We start from the raw sequence: 13,320 nt of genomic DNA, 5'->3' as shown, positions 1-13,320 counted from the left end.
AGCATACACGGACTGAAATAACGAATATTATACAGACGCCCGACAGCAGACCAGAGGAGCGCAAGAATCAAGTCAATGATTTGAAATGCGAGGAAGCAAAAAAAATCCAACTGGAAAAGCAAAATGAAAAAAGAATCCAAAAATGCGAGGATAGTGTAAGGAGCCTCTGGGACAGCTTCAAGCGTACCAACATCAGAATTATAGGGGTGCCAGAAGATGAGAGAGAGCAAGATATTGAAAACCTATTTGAAGAAATAATGACAGAAAACTTCCCCCACCTGGTGAAAGAAATGGACTTACAGGTCCAAGAAGCGCGGAGAACCCCAAACAAAAGGAATCCAAAGAGGACCACACCAAGACACATCATAATTAAAATGCCAAGAGCAAAAGATAAAGAGAGAATCTTAAAAACAGCAAGAGAAAGAAACTCAGTTACCTACAAGGGAATACCCATACGACTGTCAGCTGATTTCTCAACAGAAACTTTGCAGGCCAGAAGGGAGTGGCAAGAAATATTCAAAGTGATGAATACCAAGAACCTACAACCAAGATTACTTTATCCAGCAAAGCTATCATTCAGAATTGAAGGTCAGATAAAGAGCTTCACAGATAAGGAAAAGCTAAAGGAGTTCATCACCACCAAACCAGGATTATATGAAATGCTGAAAGGTATCCTTTAAGAAGAGGAAGAGGAAGAAAAAGGTAAAGATACAAATTATGAACAACAAATATGCATCTATCAACAAGTGAATCTAAGAATCAAGTGAATAAATAATCTGATGAACAGAATGAACTGTTGATTATAATAGAATCAGGGACATAGAAAGGGAATGGACTGACTATTCTTGGGGGGGAAAGGGGTGTGGGAGATGTGGGAAGAGACTGGACAAAAATCGTGCACCTATGGATGAGGACAGTGGGTGGGGAGTGAGGGCGGAGGGTGGGGCGGGAACTGGGAGGAGGGGAATTATGGGGGGGAAAAAAAGAGGAACAAATGTAATAATCTGAACAATAAAGATTTAATTAAAAAAAAAAAGAAAAAAAAGAAAAAAAAATTTTGAGGTGGCAAAACAGACATTTTGCTTTTAATTGGTCCCACAAGATAGGAATAATTTCCAAACAGACATTTTCGTGAAAGATTAATGGTTTAAATGGAATTAAATAATTACAAGTTAAATACAGTTCTTAAAAGTTATTTGGTTTAATGTACTCTGCCACCAAACAATTCTATACAGATTTGAATTATAAAAGATAATTGAAGCTCCATTATTCTGCCTAGTACTCTTATTTAAATTTGCTTAAACATTTACTGGTTCCAACAAAATAAAATGTCCTTCCTAAAGTTATCTGGCTAACATTCTTAACATCCATATGAGCTGTCAGTCTATTTTCCTACTTATTTAAAGATGTGAAACTTAGAAATTACTTTTGTACATAAAATTAACAGCTTTTCATTATCACTAATTATTGTACCATTTTAGTCTGGAATAATAATATGTATTCATCAAGTGATTGAAATAATTTTTTTGAAATAATTTTAATATTTAAAGCACAAAAGGAGATTTTACAGTTCGAATTACTTCTACAATGCTTACCCATGTTTAAAAATGTTCAAAAATGTAAAATAAAAATGTTCAGATATTAATAATAAATTCAAATTGCCTGCCTTATTTGTAGTCCTGATTGGTTAAATATGATGTCCCTCTCCTAATCACAAGATTTTGTACAATTTCGGGGATGTCAGGATTGACACCAAAATAAGCATTCAGCTATTTGACCTTCCAAAGGCTGAAGCATAGGTTAAATAGAAGAGTTCGGCTATGGAGAAGGCTGAAACCAAACCTCAGCGAATGACGACATATGATGGTTCTCATCTAGACTGGGTCATCTCTTACAGGAGTCAGCCGTGCAGTTGCTTCTCCAGCATGCCACAGCCCACAGCCCAGCTCTTCATTTAGTCAGTCAACAAACCTTCATTGAACACCTACTATGTGCCAAGCTCTGGGCCTAGGTACCTGGACACAGTGGTGAATAAGAGAGAGTCTGGTTGGAGAGAAAGAGAAGTAACCAAGTTACATTGCAGTGTGCAGGATAGATTTAGTTGTATTAATGGGCCCAATTATTGACCCTGCCTGTCTTTACACCCTTTGCCCTGTAGCTTTGTAGTCTCCCCCAACCCTGACTCTGGACTAGGCTAGAGACTTGCTTTGACCAATAGAATAAATAAAGCAGAGGCCTTGTTATTTTTGCTCTTTCAGACTCCTGCCCTGATTCCATAAGAACAAGCCCAGGTTGGAGTATTGAAAGATAAGAGACCTTACGGAGGAGAGCTTGTTATCCCCGCGGAAACCATCCTAGCCAACCTATATGTGAGACCACAGAGCATGTGAGAAAGCCCAGCCAAGATCAGTTGAACTGCCTAATTGCGCCACATACTTGTAATCTAAATTTTGAAGAGTTTTTACACAGCAATAGCTAACTGATACAGTTAGTGCAATGATGAAGAACGTGCCCAGTGACAAGAAGAGATGTGGGAATCATTGAAAGAGCAGAGCAGAAAAAATTAAACTAAATTCAATAAAGAATATGAATATGGGACACACTATACTAATATATTATCACCATTCTCTGTTATGTTCCAAAGAGGTTAAGTGATTTGCCATGGCCACAAAAATTGAAAAGTGGTGGACCCAGGACTTGAACATAGCTGACTCTAGAGGGTAAGGTTTTCATTGCTATGCTATACTACAAGGGACAGAAAAAAGCATAAAGTTAGCAAAAGGATTTCTTATTATGGATTTTGTGGCTCCAGAATTGTAATTAACTCAGTTTATTTTTGTATTCAGTTATTCGTGCATATAATCTATATGTTAAACTTGGGTTCTTTATGTTCATTTCAGACCATTCAAAACCCACTAATGGCAAAAAGGCCATCAACATGCCAGCGTAAGGTGTCCCATGAACCACCTAAACTGAAAAGTGAACCCAGTAGAGGGGAAGGAGCACAGGGGAGGGTCAAACATAAAGAGCATTCAGAAGATGTTTGTAAAATTAAACCAATTTCAAGTTCCCAGGCATTCACACCAGCCCATCTCACACCACCACGTCCCCTCTGCCAGGTTTACAGCAAAGACCCAAAGAAAGAAGCCAACCTTGACCCACATCCACCAGATGGCAGCCCTTCTGCAAACACACCAGTATTTACACATCCTGCTACCCTGCCCTGTTCGCTTCTCCCACCCTGCTCTTTGGAATCCCGGTGCTTGGGGAGCCGTGCAGCTGTAGTGGCTGGACTCACTCTCTGGAACTGGCTCATTGCTCCCCTGACCCTTCTTCTTGGACAGAGAGAAATACCCACAGTAGCATGTAGGGTTCTCTGATTCAAGCAAAAAATACAGACTCCAGGCAACTTATACAGAAGAAGGTGATTGGAAGAGTCCAGGGCTGCTCAGAGAACTGGGGGGAGAGCTGAAGAACAGGCTGGGGAAATAGCAAGCAGGGCAGCTCCCAGGGTCTCAGAGGCAGGAAATGGTGAATGGGCTTTTGGGCATCGCGGCCCGCAGGAATCAGCTGTAACAAACTTAGGTGGTATTGTTGTTTCTGCTCCAGATTCCATTTCAGAGAGAGAAAAAGTAAGGGGCTCAAGGTGGCAGCACATTCATCAGATAAATTAATTCCTGTTATGAAAAGGAGAGGGGCCCTTCTAGAAAACCGGGGCTTCTCAGAGACAAGTTTTCCTGTTTGTCATTCAATTATTTGTCAGGTGAAAAACCAGACCTAAGAGAGAAAAGACTGGAGCACGTATTGCTCTTAATGAAACCCACAACCTTCACAGTTTGGCCCTGGAACAAGGCCATCCAAGTACGGTTCAGATGACCAGCTCAGTCCACTGAAGTCTTTCCTTCCCCAAAGGTGATAAGGTGACCAGAAGGCATCCTCCACCTGCCCATAACTAGGAAGCAGGAAGTCCCTGGAGTGTGGGTATCCCAGAGTGAGGACCAGAGGGCTAGGGAAAGCGCACAGGGCCTAGGGCAGAGCTCACACTGGGGAGCTTGCACCTGCCCAGGGGCTGCTGGATGGAACTTATTTCCCATAACCCTTCCCAGTTTCCTATCGCCCACCAGGGCTGTGTTAAGCTCAGGTGAGCGTTTATGTAGTTCGCATGTGAAACTTTAAATGTTCCTCATAGGTTTTACCTTTTGCCTTGGAAAAGTAAGAAAACTCTTCCAATGACCCCCAGGTACCTATGCCCAGGTTCAACAATTATCAACACTTTGCCTGTCTTGTTTCATTGACCATTTTCTTTTCTCTTTGGTGACTATTCTGAGTATTTTAAAGCAAACCTCGGATACCTCACCAGTAAATTAAATGGTACTGATGGGGAAAATGAGACATTTTTAGGGGGCTAGCAATCTGAATCTGTGCCATTAACCTAATGCACTGCCCCTTTAATTGTCTGCTCCTGCAAGACCTGTTTACTCCCATTTTAGAGAGACCATTAACCATCCCCAGGAGGAGTTATCAGTACTGGCACCAGGCGAGGCCTTTAATTGTGGTCTCAAGGCCTCAGCACAGTGGTTCTCAACCTTCTGGCCCTTTAAATACAGTTCCTCATGTTGTGACCCAACCACAAAATTATTTTCGTTGCTACTTCATAACTGTAATGTTGCTACTGTTATGAATCATAATGTAAATATCTGATATGCAGGATGGTCTTAGGCGACCCCTGTGAAAGGGTCATTGGACGCCAAAGGGGTCGCGACCCACAGGTTGAGAACCGCTGCCTCAGCACCCGGGGCTCTTTAAGAACTTGCAAAGAGGACCAGAAAGCCCTTATTTGGGAGACATAGGGCTGGAAAGATATAAAAGGGGAGGGCTTCCTCCATGTTTTTGCTCAGAATTTGAACTCTTTCTCTGGACCCGAGGGCATAATAAACAGTGTAATCCATTTCTCTGGGAGTTGCTTGGCTTTTCTCTGGTCTTCTGTAACATCAATTAAATGGTGTTTGAAATATACTCCCTACTTTCAGCCATACTAGCTAGAATTTTGAGTAAGGAGTTTGAGACCCACTGGTATAGTCCAACCCAACGGTGTATAATAATGAGACTCAGAAGTGAGCCGCCCAAGGTTGGTGCTTGAGCGGGAACCAGGGAGAAGTCAGTCCATGCGCCCGTGTGGAGAGTGACGGTCCTGGCCTGGTGACTCGACTTCCCACGGTCCTGGGAGGGGGCGGAGGACCCTCCACGCCCTGCAGCGAGAGAATCCGAGCCGAGCCGTTACTCGCACTCCTGGAAGCCCAGGCCGGTGAGCCAGGGTCCGAGGATGCAGCCCGATCCTGGGACCTGCCAGCTGCGGTAACCGGAGGGGGGATTCCGGGCCACTGGCTGGGGCGAGATACCTGGGGCCGGGATGGCCTTGGAAAGAGCGGGGTACTTGCTCCCACTGGATTGACCCGGGGCCCCACCGCCACCCCAGGGCCCCAAGTGGGAAGCGGGCGGTGAGGCCGGGGCACCGCCCGCGCCCGGGGCTGGGAACAGGAAGTTGTCTTTGGCGGCACGGCCCTGGGTGCGCTGGCGGGCGAGGTGCTGCAGGTGCGGCGCAGGGGGCGCGGATCGACAGTGAGTGCGGAGAGCTAGGTGAGTGCGGGTCGCTTTAGGGGCCCGGGAACGCCCGCCCTGGGGCCGGAGCTTGCAGGCTGGGCCTGGCCGGCGTGGGGAGGGGGATTTTGCAAGGGGGAAGGAGCCAGGGAAGAGGGCGAAGCCTTGAGGTTCGGATCCGACCACCCGCGGGTCTGGAATGGGGGAGACCGGGCGACAGATTGAGGTCCTATAGGGCGTCATGGCAGCCGGGGTCTGGGAGCGCTGCAGAGAATCTCAGGTCTGGGAGAGGCCTGGGGACGGGGAACGTGGGGGGAAGGAGGGGACTGCAAAGAGGATTGGCCAGAGTGAGGGGGGACTAAGTAAAGGACGCAGGGCCAGCGGGGGTGGGGGTGTCTCTGGACGTGGAGGGAAGGGAGGGGTGCCGAGGCTGGGGAGGAGGGAGCGCCGTCTGCCTGGGGATCTGGGGCGATGGGCCGAGTCGGGTGTTAGCCTTAGGAGGCGACGGAGCCAACGGGGTTTGCAGGAAGGAGGCGAGGCGCAAACACCCAGAAGAACCTTCCGAGGCTGCCGAGAGCTGGGTGGCGGCCGGGGCCCCGACGCGAGCCAGACTCGGACTCTCTGGGGCTGCGGCTTTAAGAGTGCCACGCGGGTGCGGGCTCTTTAAGGAAGAGGCGGAAGTGAGTCCTGGGCCCGCCTCGCGGGGGCGCGGCCTCTGACTGGGGCGAGCTCCCGGGCTGAGCCGGAACCGGCGCCGGGAAAACCGCGGGCTGCGGGGCACTACCCGGCCTCCTCCCGCGGCCCTCGGGCCCCGCCCCGAGCCTCTCCGACCCCCGACGCCCTCCCTCCATTCAGCTCCCCCAGGCCTCGCTCCTCCCTGCCAACCCCTCTCTTCCCCGGCAGCCCGCGCCGCCCTGCCCGCACCTCTCCCCATGCCGTCCGCCACTCCAGCCCCCGGGCCCGCATTCCTCCGCCGCCCACTTTCCCTGCCGCTCCGCTGCCCTCCCCTCCGCCCCGGGGGCCCTTCGCCCCTGCTGTGTTCTCTGCCTGCTCACCACCCCTTCCCTGCGCCTGGTCCCATGAGGCCCCTGGGGTGGGAGCAGGTGGAGAGGCTCACCCCAAAGCCCAGCCTCCCCCTCGCAGAGGGCGGCGGGAGGCCTGCGGGCCCCGCCCCGTGTGGCCGGTGAGCGCCGCGGCCTGAAGAAAGTGGAAGTGCGCTCCCGGCCCGCTGCTCCTCCCGGAGACCAGTTCTGGCCATGCCGTGACCCCTCTCCTCTGCCGCCATGAACAGGGCCCCTCTGAAGCGCTCCCGGATCCTGCACATGGCGCTGATGGGCGCGCCCGACGCCGCCGGCGGGGCAGAGGCCGGCCCGGGGAAGCCCTTCCTGCTCCGGGCCCTGCAGATCGCACTGGTCGTCTTTCTCTACTGGGTCACCTCCATCTCCATGGTGTTTCTCAACAAGTACCTGCTGGACAGCCCCTCCCTGCAGCTGAACACCCCCATCTTCGTCACCTTCTACCAGTGCCTGGTCACCACCCTGCTGTGCAAGGGCCTCAGCGCCCTGGCCGCCTGCTGCCCGGGGGCCGTGGAGTTCCCCAGCCTGCGCCTGGATCTCAGGGTGGCCCGCAGCGTCCTGCCCCTGTCGGTGGTCTTCATCTGCATGATCACCTTCAACAACCTCTGCCTGAAGTACGTGGGTGTGGCCTTCTACAACGTGGGCCGCTCGCTCACCACCGTCTTCAACGTGCTGCTCTCCTACCTGCTGCTCAAGCAGACCACCTCCTTCTACGCCCTGCTCGCCTGCGGCATCATCATCGGTGAGTGGCAGGCCCGGGCCATGGGACACAGGCGGTATGGGGGCCCAGACCCGAAGGAACAACCCTGCCAAGCATCTGTCGACTTTATCCGTCCCAGCTCCCTTGATGGTAATGTGAGGATGAGCTTGGGAGAACCAATAACTTGCTTGAGGTCACCCAGCAGGTTGGGGGCCCAGGTAGGGCCCCTCATGCAGGTGAAATTATCATCTGTTGTATTTCACAGGGGAAAACCCAGGCACAGAGGGTGAAGTAACTTGCCCAAGATCGCACAGCTAGTAGGTGGCAGAGCTGGGATCTGATCTCAAGTAACCAGGCTCATACACTTGACCTCTAAACTCTGTTGCTACTCAAGAGCTCAGGTGTCCTGACTCCCCATCTCATTTCTATGAGACAATTCCTCTTTTAATAAATATACTGTTGCCCTGACCTTGTAGACGCATAGTAACGCCTGAGACAGTGGTAAGAGATATGCTTTTAGAGGTGTTAGCTGTCTTCCCAGACTTGACCTTCAAAAAAATCACAATTATTGCCCTAGCTGGTTTGGCTCCGTGGATAGAGTGTCAGCCTGTGGCCTAAAGGGTCCCAGATTCAATTCCAGCCAAGGGCACATGCCAGGGTTGCAGGCTCGATCCCCAGTAGGAGGCATGCAGGAGGCAGCCAATCAATGGTTTTTCTCTCATTGTTGATGTTTCTATCTCTCTCTCCCTCTCCCTTCCTCTCTGAAATCAATAAAAATGTATTTTTTTAAATCACAATTATTGATGGAACATTGTGCTAATCATTTCACATATTATAGCATCTCCTTTGTTCCCCAGAGGTCTCTGGGCACCATGATCATCTCCATCTAAACAAGGAAACTGAGGCTCAGAGAGGTTAAGTTATTTGTCCAAGGCCACACGGCGAGGAAGTAGCCAGGCTGGGGTGCAAACAGATTGGTCAGACTGCCAGTCCTGTGCTTCTAACCACTCTGTTCTCATCCCCTCGACGTTAAAGCTGCACTACCCAATACAGTAATCACTGGACATGTGTCTATTTCAGTCTAAGTTAGAGCAGGTCCTCAAATAACATCATTTCCTTATAGCAATGATAAGATGCATAGGAACTTAACACTTATTTATATCAATTAGCCTATATATTAATTTATATTGTTTTAGTAGCATAACCTGTGAAGACTTACTGTAATTCAAGTTAAATTTTGAAAATTCAGTTCCTCAGTTACAGATGTTCAACCTGATTCTCCAGCCACATTTAAAGTGCTCGGTAGCCACATGTGGCCAGTGGCGACTGTATTGGACAGCACAGGCTGTAGAACACGTATTGTTTTATTGCAGCCCCCACTCTTCCTGGGCCTCTGTCATCCAGGGATGTGATCCTTCCTTAAACCTGTTCCGGTTTTTCCTGGTGCTGGAACGTGTGTCTGGGTTGACCTACATATTCTTCACTGGTGTCTCAGAGTCCAAGGCCAAAGTAGACTGGTTGCCCGGGAGAGGCTCATCCCATGCCACCTGTCCTAGAAAATGTTCCCCCTCGAGCAAGGAGGGATCGAGCCCCAAGATCAGGGAGGGAGGAAGGGGAGAAGGGTGGAGGTCAGAGTGGGAGGAGCTGCTAAGATCCCTGGCATCTCTCAGCTGCTGTCCCTTCCCCTCCCAGGGGGGGGGCCTCACTTTCTCCCACACGTCCCCAAATGTCTGAGGGATCCCCACTTCAGTCCTGCAGACCTTGTGTGTGCTGGTGGATGGGGGATGCTCTTGGTGGGAGAATTTGCATGCGGAAGGTGATGTCACTAGGGAAACTGGGCCCAAATCCAAAAAGTAATTCAAGTGGCTGATGGTGAGATTGCTTCTGAGAAGGTGCATTCACCGGCCAGCACGGAGGCCGGTGTGCTCTGCTGGCCGAGGACCTGTTCCCTCCCTTCCTTCCTCCTTGTGGGGGTGGGTCAAAGGCATCTACTCCAGGCCTCCTCCTCCTTTCCCCTCTCCCCCAGGTCACACTGCCTTTCAAAGCTCCTTCTAGCTAAGAATCCCTCTGGGTCTGGGACCTTGAGGTGGCAGTCCCTTCTGGACTCAACAGGTAACCAGCAGGAGGGCTGGGGGTGCTCTAAGCCCCATCCCCAGAGCAGGTCAGGGGCAACCTGTTTGCAAAGGCTCTACCAACAAAGAATGCTGGGACTGAGTGCCTACAGTGCAGCCCATGTCTCGTCTCCTTTAATCCTCCGAGCACCTCCAGAACCACCTCTGTCAGTCATTCGACACGTATTCATGAGATCAGGCCCATGCTGGGGACTGTGCCAAGCGCTGGGGATGCGCATTTGGAAAAGGTAGACTCAGCGTCTACACTCCTGGAGGTCGCAGTGATGATGCATGGCAGTACAGGAGCTGGACCGGGTGGTAAGAGCGGTGATGGGGACAGAAGGTGCCGTGGGAATCCTGGCTGGGCGGGAGGGAGAGGTGGCTGGGAAGGGGTCATCTAAGCAGGCCTTCTGGAGGAAGTCCTAGATGGTGTGAGGAAGGAGTGAGGAGAACTTCCAGGCAGAAGGAAGAGCATGTGCCCTTCACGGCTGGGCCCAGGCAAGGCTCCCCGACGTGAGGCTCCCCAGTGCAGTGAGTCTGGAACAGTTTGAGGCGGCGGGGAGGCTCGGAGGAGCTTTAAGCCAGGACAGGACCTGAGCAGATCTGTAAGTGAGGAATGTCCTCGTCATTCTGGTTGCAAGGTGGAGAGTAGATTGGTTGGAGAGAGGGGTCAAGACAGTGACCAGCCCGGCCAGCGTGGCTCAGTGGTTGAGGACTGACCTATGAACCAGGAGGTCACCATTCAATTCCGGGTCAGGGCACATGCCCGGGTTGCGGGCTTGATCCCTAGTAGGGGGCGTGCAGAAGCAGCCGATCAATGATTCTCTCTCATCATTGATGTTTCTATCTCTCTCCCTCTCCCTTCCTCTCTGAAATCAATTTTAAAAAATAAAAATAAAAAAGACAGTGACCCAGATCTCTGCAGCTGAAGGAAATGGGGCTCAGAGCAGTTAAGTAAACTTTCCCCAGGCCACCCAGCCTTGAGGTGGCAGAGCCCAAACCTCTGACACCAAAACTTTTCCTCCCGACCCATGTTGCCAGATGCTGTAGCCGGGTATACAACACGTAAGACTCAGCCCTGCCTGCTGGGAAGGTGGGGTCTGGCTCAATGTACTGTCCCCGTGGGCAGGTGCCCAGCAGCCCATGGCAGGCCAGGGGTCCTGAAGGGAAGCGCAGGCAGGAAGAGGTCTGGGGACTGGGAGTATCGGAAAAGACTCAGAGGCTTCCATTTTACACACCAGGAAGCCCAGCCTCTGAGACCTTAAATCACTTGCCCAAGGTCATTGTAACCACTAAATACTCATCCTTCATAACTCAATTCAAGTTTCCAGAGGCCCCAGGCCACCACAGTCACCCAGTTATGGGTTCTCACAGCACCCTGTCCTGTTTATGGGCCTCATTACAATTGTTAAGAGATGAATCGTTTTAGCGCCTTTCTCCTTGGCAGGAACCATGCTCCGTGAGGAAGGCTCCTGTCCTGGGCCACTTCCCAGCCCTTGTATTGTGCGTTGCATGTCGTGGAGACTTTGACATATTTGTTGCAAAGGGTGTTGGGAAGGCTGGGATGGTGAGGCAGCCTTACAGTTTGTGAACTTTAGGGGCAAAATTCTCTGTCCTTCTTCCTCCTGTCCTCACCCCCTCCCCTTCTCCTGTCCCCACTGCAGGTGGCTTCTGGCTTGGTGTGGACCAGGAGGGGGCAGAGGGTACCCTGTCTTGGACGGGCACCCTCTTTGGCGTGCTGGCCAGCCTCTGTGTCTCGCTGAACGCCATCTACACCAAGAAGGTGCTCCCGGCGGTGGACGGCAGCATCTGGCGCCTGACCTTCTACAACAACGTCAATGCCTGCGTCCTCTTCCTGCCCCTGCTCCTGCTGCTGGGGGAGCTTCAGGCCCTCCTCCGCTTTGCCCAGCTGGGCAGTGCCCACTTCTGGGGCATGATGACGCTGGGAGGCCTGTTTGGCTTTGCCATTGGCTACGTGACAGGACTGCAGATCAAGTTCACCAGTCCCCTGACCCACAACGTGTCGGGCACGGCCAAGGCCTGTGCCCAGACGGTGCTGGCCGTCCTCTACTACGAGGAGACCAAGAGCTTCCTCTGGTGGACGAGCAACATGATGGTGCTGGGGGGCTCCTCCGCCTACACCTGGGTCAGGGGCTGGGAGATGAAGAAGGTGCAGGAGGAGCCCAGCCCCAAGGACAACGAGAAGAGCGGCGTGGGGGTGTGAGCTCCTGCCGGGACCTCGGGATGGCCCGCCTAGGAGAACGCCCCACCCCAGGAGAAAGCCCATGAATGCAGTGGAGGCCTCTCGTACCCAGAGAGAGAGACCTGGGGGGATGTTTGCAGACTGATCAGAATCTGGTGGTGGAATTGGAACCAGTGTTTTCAAGTAATGTCGGAAAGTTGCCAATCCTATCTCAACCTCCTTTCCTATTTGGGGGTAGGACCCCCATGAGAAGAGCACATTGGCCCTTGGGGAGTAGGAAAGTGGGGCACCCCTTCCTGCCCCATCCTAGGGCCTTCTACCTCCACATGACCTTTGGGGTTGAGGACAGGTCACAAGTTTTAAGGAACATATGGCGAAGCCATCAAGTCTTCACTTGTGCTCAAGGAGACGGGTGTGACGCCACCACAGGTCAACTAAGGGGTTTGGGAAACCTCACATCTCCAGGTCCCAGGGCAGGCAGCACAGCTTTAGCCCCACAAACCAGCTTCCTCTGGAGCGAATGGCAGCTGGGCTGAGGGAGGAAAGGGACCAGTGTTCCCTCTTCTCTGCAGAGAGGCCACCAGGCCCCCTGGAAGGGGCGAAGGATCAGTTGTACCTATGCCTGGTCCTGGCACTCCCAGGGGCCACTGGGAAGTGGCCTGGGAATGGGGCACATCATGGAAAAGCACCCTTTCCCCACCATCTGCACCCCATGTTCCCAGCTCTTGAACATGGGGAACCACACATCTCTTACAGGTTAAACAGGGTCATTAGCACCCTCCCTAGACCCTGACACCCGTTTCACTGCCTCACTCTGTCTCCCAGCACCTGGTGGCCGCCTGGCTCAGGAAGTGGAGCCAGGAGCCACTTCAGCTTCTCCCAACTCTGCCTCCCCCAGAGCTTCTCCCCAGGGGGCTGATGGAGCAGTGTCCCAGCTCAGCGCCTTCCACCCCAGCTGTGCTGGGCCCCCCAGGTCCCTGCAGGAAGGCTTGTAACCTGCTTCTGAGCCTCTTCCCTGCATCAGTGAACCATGGCATTCTTCCCTGAGGGTGGGGCCGGGAGAACCTGATTGTCCTCTCACCACTCCCCTGGCCTCTGGCTTGCTTTCACCCCTGGCCATTTTGTTCCACCCAACTCCCCTAGAGAGTGGGTTTTCTCAACACCTCCTTTTCCAGTCCCCCCACAATCCCAAATGGTTTCTAATGAAGTTGGTGGGGCCTGATGCCCTGAATTGTGTGTGACTTAATTAAAATTGGAGTAAGCCATCCTGTGTATATGTGGGGGGAGTGGGGGGAGCTGAGTGCAGGAAGGGGCTGGCTGGGCCTAGGTAAATTTGTGGACAGGGCCGTGAGGGGAAGCAGTGGGTCTGTAAAGGGCAGGAAGGCTCGACCCTGCCCTCACCAAGTCCGGGTACCAGCAGGGCAGCGCTTCTAAGAAAAGCTGTTCTCTCTCTCAGATCAGAGCCCCTTCCTGGGACATGGGTGACCAACCTCGGGTTTCATTAGCAATAGCTGTCATTTACTGGCACTGTGCTGCATGCTCTACATCCATCATTCATCTTCACAACCCCTCCTCCCCCCACATACACACACATGCACCCTGTGAGCTGGCGCACTCACTGATCCCCACTTT

The 13,320-nt window shown here is 52.1% G+C and overlaps 1 protein-coding gene across 5 annotated transcripts; it reads left to right on the top strand.

Annotated features, from left to right (window-relative positions):
* Positions 1-5,337: 5,337 nt before the first annotated feature.
* Positions 5,338-12,951, top strand: SLC35C1 (solute carrier family 35 member C1). Of its 5 annotated transcripts, none has more exons than XM_059709573.1 (3): positions 5,338-5,355; positions 6,890-7,524; positions 11,150-12,951. In XM_059709573.1, exons 2-3 carry the CDS (start codon positions 6,921-6,923, stop codon positions 11,707-11,709), a joined length of 1,164 nt encoding a protein of 387 aa, XP_059565556.1. In that variant the 5' UTR covers positions 5,338-5,355; positions 6,890-6,920; the 3' UTR covers positions 11,710-12,951. The 5 variants fall into 5 exon arrangements, with proteins under 5 accessions (XP_059565556.1, XP_059565558.1, XP_059565559.1 ...); XM_059709575.1 differs by lacking the exon at positions 5,338-5,355 and adding an exon at positions 5,509-5,637; XM_059709576.1 differs by lacking the exon at positions 5,338-5,355 and adding an exon at positions 6,015-6,278.
* The last annotated feature ends 369 nt before the right edge of the window (positions 12,952-13,320 follow it).

Source organism: Myotis daubentonii, chromosome 9 (assembly GCF_963259705.1).
Source record: "Myotis daubentonii chromosome 9, mMyoDau2.1, whole genome shotgun sequence".
Lineage (NCBI taxonomy): Eukaryota > Metazoa > Chordata > Mammalia > Chiroptera > Vespertilionidae > Myotis > Myotis daubentonii.
Note: the sequence above shows the minus strand (reverse complement) of the source record. Positions and strands in the feature narration are given on the sequence as shown.

What these genes read in the sequence shown, in the direction of transcription:
- SLC35C1 (XM_059709574.1), top strand. Translation starts at nt 6,882, where the DNA reads ATGAACAGGGCCCCTCTGAAGCGCTCCCGGATCCTGCACATGGCGCTG. An exon ending in CCGTCCCAGCTCCCTTGATG is followed by an intron (nt 7,525 to 11,149) that starts GTAATGTGAGGA and finishes TCCCCACTGCAG; the next exon opens with GTGGCTTCTGGCTTGGTGTG.